Below are 12989 nucleotides of genomic sequence, written 5' to 3'. Positions count from 1 at the left end.
GCGCTGTTGCCTAAGAACTTTAGACGAATAGGGAATATATTGGCGACGTTATATTCGGGGGCAACTTCTCTTTTTTTTTGGAAGGGGGGGGAGGGGAGTGGAATCGAGGGAGAGATACAGGGATGCCACAGCTTCTGCACATGTATTATTGTACCCAGTAGTCCGGCAAAGATTGACAGCTCTTTCTGTTTCGGGTTCTCGCGGATCAGATATACCGAATCAGCGTAGCTTGCTACATGCGACTGTTTCGTATTTGCCAAAACGTTAGGAATTAAGCAATAAATGAAAAGTGGATTATTTTGTTTGTTATTTTGTTATAAATGCTGCAGTAAGTAACACGTTTATGTTTCTTGTTTCCAAGCTTCAAGAAACGCGTATCAAACAGTGGGAACTCTACTCATGCGCACTGTCACGCGCATGCTTCGCCTAGCTTTCTCTCCATCGCCTGAGACAGATCTGCGCAAGTATATGAAGCCGGCTATCCCAAGGCACGCGCAGGAAAACAAGTAAACGCCACTCATTCCCCTATATATAACACGCACAGACACGATACCGTCACACAAACATACTAAGGCTACACAATAGAGAGAAAAACCAAAAGAAAAAAAGTTCACCAGAGTGGTGATGCGAAAGCACGGCTTGTAGGGTTCCTTTGCCACCTGCTTATACTGACGCCCCCCCCCCCCCCCCAAAAAAAAAGAAAAGAAAAGAAGAATAGTATGCTGACTGCATAAAAGCGGGTTTAGTTGAGCATAGTGATCGCAGTAGTTGTATAATGACTCTCCGAAGACTCTGCAATGCTCCCTGCTTTCGTTCTTGTTCGCTGTACGAGCGTTTTCCAGCGTTGTCGCATGCGCCCAAAGTGCAATTAAACGCGGTGTTCAGGAGACAGGGAGCACTGCGGAGCGCTTTCAGCGACAGTGGAAGACGAAAATGCAGCCGCGCGTGAGATTATAGCCGAGCGCTCCCGCAAATTGTCCTAAGGTCACAAAGGTTTCATCCACGCGCGATTTCGTCCGCAGTCACCAGCGTAACGCGTGTCTGGAAGCCAGCGCTCCGGTAATCGGACTTCAATCCCTCCTTGACACCACGCAAGCTGTCACCTCTATGCACCGTCCACACTCTGACAACTCGACCTCAACGATTCCTCAGCGGCCATTCCAAGCTTCAAAAGGAAACGGAAGTCCGCACGCGGATACGGAGAGCTAATCGCGATGCAGGTACTTTCGTCAAGCTACGCTGAATTCGAGACCGTGCTACGAGCACTCGCTACCGCTGCTGCCGGCACACATCTATACAGATGTTCTGCCCACTCTCCTACCACCTCAAACCTTCACTCCGCACTCGTAATGTATATATACAGTCAAATTATAAGAAGCCAACAACGACATTAAGAACAGCACGGCGAAAGTTATTTGCAGTTCTTAATTAAATTAAATAAATTACAATAAATGGCCGAGAGTGGTGGCGTACGTTGGCAAACACTCCCAAAGTAAGTTCTAGTGGACATACATAAATCCCCGGAAAGTGGATGGGCAAACAGCGCCGCTGTAGCTCGATTGGTAAGAGCATCGCACGCGTAATGCGAAGACGTGGCTTCGTATCCCACCTGCAGTCAGTTGTGTTTCCATCCACTTTCATTTCCATTAAATTATCGTTTCCTTAACTGAATGAGTTAGTACAAGTGACTTTCACGGATATATCAACGAGAAGAAAGGAAACAGAGGGGCCTGATTATGATTACTCAAATTATAAGAAGCCAGAAAACAATGGCACCAAAACAGCATGGGAGAAATTGTTTGTAGTTCTTAATTAAATTACAGAAATGCTAAATAAATGGAAATGAAGGTGGATGAAAAAACAAATGGGCGCAGGTGTCTCGTGTACGTGAACATTTTATATATATATATATATATCAATGACACGAGACACAAGATCCCACACCATACGTCTGCGTCCTCCCCTGTCATTTAAGATGGAGGCAGTTGTGCATATGAGACTGCGGGCTAGGCACCGACCTTCGATTGATCTCTATTGCCGTGTTTCGTATGCCATTCTAATGCTGCGATATATTTTCCATATTGTTCTTATGGAATATGTATGGATATCATATATATTCCATGTAATCTGCATAAGAATATTATTAGGAAACGTGGAATTATTGGACTGCATACGGAATGTTTCAATAGGAAATCCAATGGATCTGGCGGCACTTTCTGCTGGATGCAACATGCCTAAACTGCCCCATTCAAGCGACGGAAGCGCGTCGAATGCACTTGACCGGCTTTACAATCAGAACGCTCCCGTCTCCTACTGCGAGCCGGCGCTGCAGTGCGTCGTCTAGCTATGATCGCTGGGTACTCGACAATAGATGCCGCAGAACACTCATTGACTTCATACACAACGCAGGCCTTGTATCCAGCTACAGCTACAGCACATACCAAATCCTTCAGTAGAAAAACAACAACAACATATAGGCACAAGGTTGCAGTAAACAGCAGTTAGCTCGACAACAAGCAGCCTGGTGGTTGTTGCAGAGTTAAATAGTTGCACCAATCCTGACTACAAGTCTACTCATGTTGTATGCCATGAAACATGGAGAAATGTTCCAGTACGCTTTCTTTTTCTTTTTTTAGCAAGCATTGCAGGTACTATTGCAAAGAGCTGTTGGAAAAGCTGCGTTAAGCCGGATTTACCTACAAGGAGTCACAAGTCGAACGCGCAGCTTTTCACACGTGGCGCCGACCGAGCTCACAGCCGGAGCATAGTGAAATAACAAGAGCAACGAGCTCCAGGAAATCAGCCGTCGGGACACGACAAAAAGGTCTCGCTGACTGTCACTGTAGTTCGCCGATCAATGCTTCTCAGCTTTTTTTCAATTAGCCCTTCGTGCAGCTACCTAAGATGAAGAAGCAGACGATAACATCTGTTTACGAAGAAAAGTGATGAGCGCGCACATGCAATGGCATTTCTACAGACATGTAACAATTAGCTTTTGCCACCATGTCTTGGCGCAGACAGCTGGGTGACGAGTGCAAAAAAAAAGAGAAAAAAAGCACGCGGGGAAGATGAGGACTGTGAAATGTCACGCAAACAAAATAGGAATACGAGCAAAGGCCACACGTTCGACAGAGCGGATTTCTCGAAGCGCTCAAATGCGCATTTATTTTCCGAATGCGTGCGCCGCGCCGCACACATCGCTTGCCGCTTCGCCTCATCGCTTTCCCGTTTACGCATCTTACTAAAGTCGCGCGTCACGCCGCGTTTCGTCTGCAGTCGAACAGAGACGCACGGCAAGTTGCACTAGAGTAATTTAAGCATGCGTAATAAGCGTACTCCCAAGTTTCGGTTGGCCCACCCCAAAATTTCAAGTTGGCGCACTCGCGAAGTCCGGTTGCACCACCCCTACTATAGGCTTCCCCACGCATTATCTATTCAGCCCTATATATCACTATTAATAAAGGGAAAATCAGACATCCACCCGTTCGTAGCAAATATATCACTGTGGGTATGCATAAATATAACCATATGGGTATTCTCTCTGCTCAATATTTTGGGGAGTTTCCGTTGTTCCTTGTCGCTTATAAAGCTGCCAATCACCTAAAGTTACACTATTATTACTATGAAATGCCTTAAGGTTGTAAATTACGCATGCTTGTGCAGATCAAGACATTACACTTTTCGCGTTACAGACAGATTTTGCTGGGCTACACGCCAAAGAACGCTTACGCATTAAAAGTTTACACCCCCCCCCCCCCCTCTTAAGCTTGCGTATACTGCGCTCACACTTTGTGACACAAGACGTCGCGACGTGTGACGTTCGCGTGTTATTACCCTAAACGAAATCTCGCTCACTGTGTTGCCTACGGGCTGTAGTCCAAACAGGACCTCATCACCTGTATAGATACATGGTACCGGCTCAAGTTCTGTCGCACCGCTGTCTTGACGAAAGGCATATGCGACGGTAATTATCAAACGCTCTCGTTATCGTGCGTTTTTCTTTCATCATCTTCTTGATCTCGCGTCACCAATACCTGCTCAAGTGACAATCGTATTCGAAAAAAAAAAGACCTGCTATACAATGCTACCAGCGTTTCCAGTACCTCGTCAAATCAGTCCGGAGATGCGTACAAAATGACGTCGAAATCGAAAACAGAAGAAAGGGCAAGCAAATTCCATGCGAAATGCTCACGCTCAAGAACCGCCGCAGCTTGATGCGACCTCGGCGGTAAGACGACTGCGTCAGGGTGAACGGCGATGCGCCCATCATTATCCGAGACGGGACTTGGTCACAAGCTCCGGTGCATCAGAAAACAACGGCGGTAGCACGCCCACGCTGCCACTCTCGAGCGTCGATTGCCGCCGTGCACAAGACACAGCCCAGCTCGCGCGGAAACACGCTTGCCGGCGAAACGACGCCGAGCACACAAAACGCGCGCGCGCACTCCTCACAAACGCACACACACAGCAACGCCAGGAGGGTCCACACCGAGGGCCACGGAAATATCGCGCACCGCTGAAGAGCACGGCACTCAACGAGAGATCGGGTACGGGACGCAGGCATTCGCTGCATCGGAACCACGATAGAAACCGCCGTCCAGCAGGACCGTGCGCGCCGTTGTCGGGTGAGGACTTGGCTCGCGACCTCTTCGGGAGCGTGCGGCGGCGTCGGCTCCTATGCGCGAGAGACGAGAGCGTGTGCGTCTATTCGAGCGCGACGCGCTCGCGGCAGCTGCGGTGAGACGCGCGCCGCACCGTTGCACGCGTTCCCGCCAGCCCTCGGAGCACGGGCCCACAGGTGCTCTTTGCCGCCGCGCTGCGGCTGTCGTTCGCGTGCGTATGTATATACAGCCTTTGCCGACAGCGACAGTCGCCGCTTCCCGACTCACGCGACTGCCACCCGCGCGCGAGCACGAAGCAGCGCGTTATTCCCCGTGCAGGTGGCAGCAGCGAGCGGTTTCTTTTCCGAGTTGCCTCTCCCCGGGAGCACTTTTTGAGTGACGCGCGTGAGAACAATGAGCACAGAGCAGAGCTCTTTTTCGGCTCGTGCTTCCCGGAGTGCGCGGGGAGTTCGACTTGTGATGCGCTGGTTATTGTGAATATTGAATGGGTGAGTCACTGAGGCAAGACCTCAGAGCGTCAGAAAGCGGCCGATGTCATTTGCATACGTACAACACAAACAAAATTCGCCGACGCTTACGATACTCCCTAATGAGAAACTTAAGCGCACCTCTATACGTGTTTTCGTTTCGTTATATAGTGAGGTAAAGAATTTGAGAGAGACATGTAGCAGAGTCGGCAATCGTCTAAAATCTGCTCTGCAGCTCAAGCTCGTCGGCTTTTACGCATGGCTCGTCGAAGGATCGAGTGTAATCGCTGGTGCCGCTTGGATTCCAGAAAGCACTACACAATTCGCGTCGCGCATGCAATCAGATTACAAAACACTCGCAAACCATGACAATCGAATCAAGCGCGAACGAGACCAAGCCAAGCAACCCAAACAAGCGCCATTGAGAGCTGACGCGAGCCCACGATAGTACGAAACGAGCGATCCGGCTGAGACCAGGGGCGCTATAACGTAAAACTATTCCAATATGTTTTTATTCCAATCTCCTGACGTCAGATTTGCGTAACCGCCGCCGAAAGCATCGGGCGGTCACCCGCAGGGTTGTCTGAACAGACCAATCAAACGCTCTACTCGTTCATAGGAGGTCACTTTTGTTTGCTTGAAAAACGAATAACATTGCCTACACTGAGCGGCTGTCTTATCTAATTGGCTCACAAGAGGCGAGGAGCACGCTCAAGTGGAGAGGGATTCGATGGGGCCGAGCCACTGCACTGAAAATCGATAACCGGAGGAAGAGGGTGGTGCCGGCGTCTGCGATTTGTCCGCTTTCCCTTACTTTGCTTGCGGTGGTTCGTCGACAATCGCGGCGGCATGCAACGGAAGCTTAAGAATGACGCTAAAACGGATACTCAGCAAAGAAGAGTTGGCAGAATGGGGTCGTAAACGTGCCGAAAGTGCTCGAAAACGTTACACAGCCACGCAAAAAGCTTTAATACACGAAAATAAACCCATGCTCTCCGACAGGTGCGAGTAGCCAGTGCCTGAGCGATCGGCGGCAGCCATCTTTTATTCCTTTCGGAAGGGGGCACTGCAGCCTGCGGCTATTCAGAAGAAAATTCCGTTTTGTTCGGCATATTAATGCATCTTTATCGCGTACACGTCACTTTGACGCGGTGAGTTCTTGCGGTTTTGTGACGTCGCGTGAGGGGCAGGTGAAGTGGGCACAGCCCGAAAACTTTTGACCAATAGCCAAGGGCTAATGGCGAAGAGGCATCGAATCAGAAATAACTATTTTTCTTTTGTTCGGCCAAATTATGCCTAATCCGTTTGTACACGTTATATCAGATGGGGAGCTATCGCGGTTTTCGTTACGTCGCGTGACAGACAGGTGAAATAGGGGTGGTCCAAAGAAGTTTTTGACCAATCACGGAGGGCTTTCTTTCGCTGTTTTGCTCGCCCTCTCGGTTACGCCACCGCCACCGACGCCGACGTTCACCGCAAGAACGGGCCATTAAGAGCTGTACATTAAATTAGTGGGCGGTGAAGGTATACGGATAAGGCAGCCTCTGCCGTGGCCTACGAAGGTCCGCAGGACGCTATTTGTCGCCCAAGACTTCTTCGGGAGCGGAATCGGCGGCCAAAATGCTAATTAATTGTCTGTATTCTTCACAAAATCGCGCGTGTACATTGCGTTCGTGCAACGTTGCGGCCGCTATGTGAACGAGACGTCTAGCGCGGCACTCAAATACACCCTAACGACATTGGGCTTATACTCTCCACGGCATAACGAGACTGGCAGTATTTACCACGGTACCACACTAGACCCCTTGGACGGTTGTGCGAGGTTATTGAGTACCATGCAGCGAAAACCGATAAACGCGGTAATATTAAGTAGCGCTAAATTGCTTTGCTAAGCCGCAGCAAGTTACAGCGCTGTGAACGTTCGTGGGACTATTTCAAGTTATTTCTGCGGGTAACATGACATATCACAGCAGCTGCCGGTTCTCTTTTTCTTTCTTGTTAATTATAATATCATAATAGAAGATAATATGCAGGTGCAGAAATACGGCGCCGGCTACATTTTGGGTCTAGAACCGTTCGTACATACGTATTTTTGTATACTTTAACACATGGCATCGTAGGAGAAAGAGCAGTACAGTTTATGCACACATAAAGTCGTTACCTTATAGCAGTGAACACCATGACGTTACAAAGGAACTCTCAAAGCAACAATGGCAGCAACAGCACCGAGCGGCATTGTTGGGCATTGTGAACGCACATACAATAACGTTTCATTTTTGTAAGAGCGGTCTTCATTTTGTATTGTCACTGTGTATGATAAGTGATGTTATTGTGGACCGGTAGTCTCAGGTTTTTATCGTGTTAGTTGTTCTATGCTGTCGCAGCAGAAGGCGAGACCTATTGTGTCTGAAGAACTAAGCAGTACCGGCATCTCCTTGTCGCAAAATAAGCAATTAATTTATTGCTGAATCGACCCCCAGGTGCAGACGCTGTTACGATCGGCCAGAGGGGGTAGTGACCTTCTAGCCTCTTCTGCCCCGCTGCGACGAACCGCTTCGTGAAGCTAACAAAGCGCGCCCCTCAGACAGACTTGCGGCGCCACCAAGGCAAGACACGTTTGGCGGACCGAGTATTGTTTGTTTGTGCACTGTCGCCTTCGTGGACCACTGGGAGCAAGAAAACTCCTCGAAAAGGGGTGTTCTAAGGCGTTCCCTCACGGACCCCGGTAACCGCCACGATAGTTTGACAAACGCCGCAGTTAACTGCACGATCAATCCAGGAACCAAGACACGCCAGCTTGAGTCAAACGTGACGACCCCTGTCCACGAAGCCTCCCTCCTTTCTGTGTGTTCAGCAAAACAAAGGGTGCGGGAGTGAGTGTTTGAACCCTCCTCCTCAACGCGGGTGCTTCGACGACTTCGGACGCTCCGGTTGGACGATGGTTGGACGGCAGATTTCTCTGGTCTATGGATCTAGGGAGGACAGAGGGGGTTTTAAGCAGCCGTTTTCGGCTCCTCGGTGTGCTTCGTTTTCAGTCATGCTAGACTGGTGAGATGTAACATTGTGCACTCTTCACGTAGATATTGTAAATAAATCCAGTACTCCTCGTTCTCGATGAGAACACGTCCTTAGTGTGGATGAGTCGTACGGCACGGGCCAGCTACCCCTTTTTGACATGCCCATACCCCAACTCTTCCAACGCTTGCGCTAAGGCGGCGCAGGAAGACTCGTGTGCTTTTGGAGTGTTTATCCGTGAGAACTTCTCGCCTTCGGTTAGACATCGCGGACTCCTTTTTCACACGCTTCGAGCAGATCCACGATGTCTCCTAAAGACGGCTGTTTTGTAAAAAGTAGCGGCGACGCGGCACCTTTACCTGTTTTCGCAGCCGAGCAATACAAGGTCAGAATAAACCTGGCATCCCGCGACGAGGACGCGCAGTCGGCTATTCCTATAATCGCTGTGGCAGCCATGATGGATGACACGCGAGCCACCTGTTATAGGTCCTGTGCATTGCTAACAGTCGCGTGCTTGCGACGTGTGTTATACTGTATCGTGTACATAGTGTTTGTGGTCGTCTTCTTTTCTTTCTTTCACGACCGAGAACCGTTCGGGAACTTGAATATACATGGCCAGCCCTAAAGGGCGTATACCTAAAAATTATCCTTTGCGGAATAAGATAAATAATGAAGACTTCCGATTCGCAGCAAGCTGCGCTTTTTTGACACCCGTACTACGATTTGTCGACCGATCAAACTTTCGGACTGTGCATCCACACCTGTGTTGTCCTTAACCGCTGTCGACCAGATTCCTTCCGATGACCATGGACCGCCCATATCTTACCAACTCGCTGACTCTGACCTTCTGCGCATCATAGACCGCCTTCAGGGATCTTCGCACCCGCCCAACGCCCACCTTCGTCGACAGCTGACGCGATTCAATATCGACAACTACGTCCAGTACCGCCATATCTATAGCCCCGAGGGTGAACGCTGGGTACTCGCTCTGCCTCACTCTCTTCGCGCTCATGTTCTTAAGGCCCGGCATCACTGCTGGTCACCTTGGTTTTCAGAAAACGTACGACCACATCAAAGGTCGCTTCTACAGGTCTGGCTTATCCGCTGGTGTAGCGAGGTACGTCGCTTCCTGGGCGCTTTGCCAGCGCCGAAAGCTCGCAACATCAGCTCGAAGCGGAGAGCTGCGACCAGTCCCGTGTCCGTCGGCACCATTTGAAGTCGTTGGCATTGATCCCTTACCACGACTCTCACGGGTAATCGATGGATAGTGACAGCCGTCCACCAGCTAACACATTACGCCGAAACAGCTTGCGTGACTTCGGCGTCAGCTCCTGAAGTGCCTGACTGCATTTATACTTCAAGCATTAATCCTGCCCGTGATGCTGCTCGGGTTATCCTGAGCGACCGTGGAAGGGTATTCCTATCACAAATCGTAGAAGAACTGCTCAGAGCCCCCGGCGCCAACCACAAGACAACCTCCAGTCACCACTCTCAAACCAACGGCCTGACTGAGCGCTGTTAGATACGGGGCCGTTTCCTGAGCCTACTTCGAATTCCCCAGACCACATCGAATCGCACCACCGCTAATTAAGGAGAGCAGAAGCACGGATGCCACATTCCTGAGGCACGACACGTGCAAACAAGTTGGCGGCCCCCACTTCGTGTGCCGCCGGTGGAGCTATTCACTGCTTGACTCTTCCAGAAAGCGAAGCGATAGCCTGGCACTGTTCCAGGTAACGTGAGTCCCGAAGCAAGACGGCTGTGATGTACCGGGAAGGCCTAGCAGCGTCGCCCCCGTCCGCCTTTGAAGAGGGCGTTTGCAAGCCAGCGAGGCAATACCGCAGGGAGAAGAAAGCCCTCGGACGATTGGGGCGCAAGCGTCGTCCCCGTCCGCCCATTGTGACGACGCATTGCAAGTCAGCAAGGCAAGACCGCAGGGAGAAGTAAACCCTCGGACATTTGGGGACCAAGCAGCGACTCTCTTCGCCGGGTGTGACTATCGCACGAGCGCCTACCATTGGCCGAGGGTGACGACACCCGGGCGGGCTCGCCGATTGGCCGAGAATGGCGTCACCTGACCGGGCTCTCCCATTGGCCGAACGTGACGTGTCTTATTGACACCGAAGGGCTTAAAAGACGGAGACCGGGAGCAGCAGAAGAGCATTCCTAGACATTCCTAGAGCATTTCCGTGATTCATCTCTCTCGAACTTCTTGCCACGGGCCGCAGCGTCCGAGTTGCTGCCGGCCCGTAATGACTTTACGACTGTTAATTGACGCTCACTGTAAATAACGTAAATAAACCTCCCAACTGTTTCATCCCAAAGTCCTCCTCAACTCCTACAGCGCTTTCATCGCACGCTCTCCGAGATGATAGCCATATACGTTCAAACAGACGACACAAACTGGGACGCAATTTTGCCAATGGTGACTTTTGCGTATAATACCGCCCTACAACGCACAACTGGTTACTCGCTATTCCACCTTGTCCATGGCCGTTCGCCCTCTTCTTTTCTTGAGATCTCCTTCTTCTGCGCCCCTGTCACTCCAGCTGCATCCTCTCGTGAACAATATATATCGCGCCTCCTCCATTGTGGCCAGCTCGCCCGCATCAGCGCTGAAGCAAGGCAACAGGACCACAAGAAACTCTCGCAGTCTTCTTCCGCCCTGGCAATGAAGTGCTGTACTCCGAATACCAGTTCGCACTCCTGGCTTGTGCGATAGGTTTCAGTTTCGGTTCATAGGCCCATACGCAGTTTCAGAGCAGTCTTCTACCGTTAATTATCCCGTCCAAGCTGTTATTGTTCCAATTAATCGCCCCTCTCACGCTGTCGAGATTGTTCACGGCTCTCGTATGAAGCCGTTCACAAGGCGTTCTCCGTCCCTTTAACTTGCGGGCAGGCTGGCCGCTCGCACGCGGAGGGAAATTATTGCCGGCATTTCTTAGACATTCTTCATCGTTTGCATATGATCATTATCCGATCGGGTTCTTTGTCTTCATCGCTTGTGGGGACTATATTGAGATTGATCTGCCTCGAGTGCGATCGCGTGCCTCGAGCTGCCAGTCGCGCGGTAATTTTGCGTATATTCGCGGGCTTCTTTCAGGCTCGGAAAAACACTTTTATATAGCACGTATTGAGCAACAGAAAGCTGTACAGGGAGTTTTTCGCGTTGCTCTACAATTTTCTCATCGACACTTCTAGTCTAACTATAATATTGAGGAGTTGATTAATTAATTAAAACTAACTATCTAATTATAGGCGACATTTAAAAAGTCTCAGTATCAGAGAAGGAACGGGGTTAACCAAGGGGCCCGACTTTTATTAATCATATTCAGAATCAAGGAGATTCGAGACCTCCGTACCGAGGGTCTCGAATCCGGCAGTATTGATGCCTTCAGGTAGCATGTATGAGTTTATTGACCAGTTGCCTTCACCTAAAAAGATCACGTACTCGTGACGCCTGCGGCAGAAAGGACGTTCCAGATGCGCCGCCAAGGTTCGTGAGTAGTGGCGATGGCTAACACTTCCAGGGTTAGTTCTAGTAGTAAAACAGAAATACCCAAGAAAGTTGCAGGGGAAACGGCGCCGCGATAGCTCAAGTGGTAACAGCATCGCACGCGTAACACGAAGACATGGGATCGTTCCCCGCCTTCGGTAAGTCGTTTTTTCATTCACTTTAATTTCCATTAATTTATCATTTCTTTAATGCAATTAGTAAGTACAAGTAACTTCCCCTGTGTTGTCTTTGGTGTCATTGTTTGTTGGATTCTTATGATATATATATATATATATATATATATATATATATATATATATATATATATATATATATATATATATATATATATATATATATATATATATATATCACCTTCGGTTTGCCGATGACATTGTTCTATTCAGCAACAATGCAGACGAGTTACAACAAATGATTGAGGACCTTAATAGAGAGAGTGTAAGAGTGGAGTTGAAGATTAATATGCAGAAGACAAAGATAATGATGAATAGCCGGGCAAGGGAACAAGAGTTCAAGATCACCAGTCAGCCTCTAGAGCTTGTGAAAGAGTACGTTCACCTAGGTCAATTAATCACAGGGAACCCTGATCATGAGAAGGAAATTCATAGACGAATAAAAATGGGTTGGATCGCGTACAGCAGACATTTTCAGCTCCTGACTGGAAGCTTACCATTAAAAAGGAAGGTGTAAAATCAGTGCATTTTAACAGTGCTCAGATATGGGGCAGAGACTTGGAGATTCACAAAGAAGCTTGACAACAAGTTAAGGACCGCCCAAAGACTGATGGAACGAACATTTAAATTAAATTATGGGTTTTTTTACGTGCCTGAACCACTTTCTGATTATGAGGCATACCGCAGTCGGGGACTCTGGAAATTTCGACCACCTGTGGTTCTTTAACGTACACCTAAATCTAAGTGCACGGGTCTTTACGCATTTCGCCCCCAACAAAATGCGGCCGCAGTGGCCGGGATTCGATCCCGCGACCTCGTGCTCAGCACCCCAACACCATAGCCACTAAGCAACCACGGCGGGTGTGAAACCAACATTGCTAGGCATAACGTTAAGAGACAGAAAGAGAGCGGTTTGGATCATAGAGCAAACGGGTAAGACGATATTCTAATTGACATTAGAAGAAAAAAAGTGGAGCTGGGCAGGTCATGTAATGCGCCGGTTAGATAACCGCTGCACCATTAGAGTTACATAATGGGTACCAAGAGAAGGGAAACGCAGTCGAGGACGGCAGATGACTTGTTTGAGCGAAGAAATAAGGAAATTCGGCGGCGCTACTTGGAATAGGTTGGCGCAGGACAGGGGTAATTGGAGATCGCAGGGAGAGGCCTTCGTCCTGCAGTGGACATAAAACAG

At 49.3% G+C, this 12989-nt stretch overlaps 1 protein-coding gene across 2 annotated transcripts in view; it reads right to left on the bottom strand.

The window, feature by feature from the left end:
• Positions 1-12989, bottom strand: part of LOC126542456 (uncharacterized) — a 581200-nt gene that overhangs the window by 506303 nt on the left and 61908 nt on the right. The window contains exon 1 of one of the 2 annotated variants that reach the window (XM_050189564.3): positions 4193-4779. The exons of the other annotated variant lie outside the window; for it this stretch is intronic. Coding sequence (XP_050045521.1) covers positions 4193-4270 — 78 coding nt within the window. The 5' untranslated portion in view covers positions 4271-4779. Of the gene's footprint in view, positions 1-4192; positions 4780-12989 lie in introns of those variants that run through there. 2 annotated transcript variants of the gene reach the window in all.

This window comes from Dermacentor andersoni, chromosome 3 (genome assembly GCF_023375885.2).
Source record: "Dermacentor andersoni chromosome 3, qqDerAnde1_hic_scaffold, whole genome shotgun sequence".
Lineage (NCBI taxonomy): Eukaryota > Metazoa > Arthropoda > Arachnida > Ixodida > Ixodidae > Dermacentor > Dermacentor andersoni.
The sequence above is the reverse complement of the archived record's forward strand: the minus strand, read 5'-3'. Positions and strand labels throughout refer to the sequence as shown.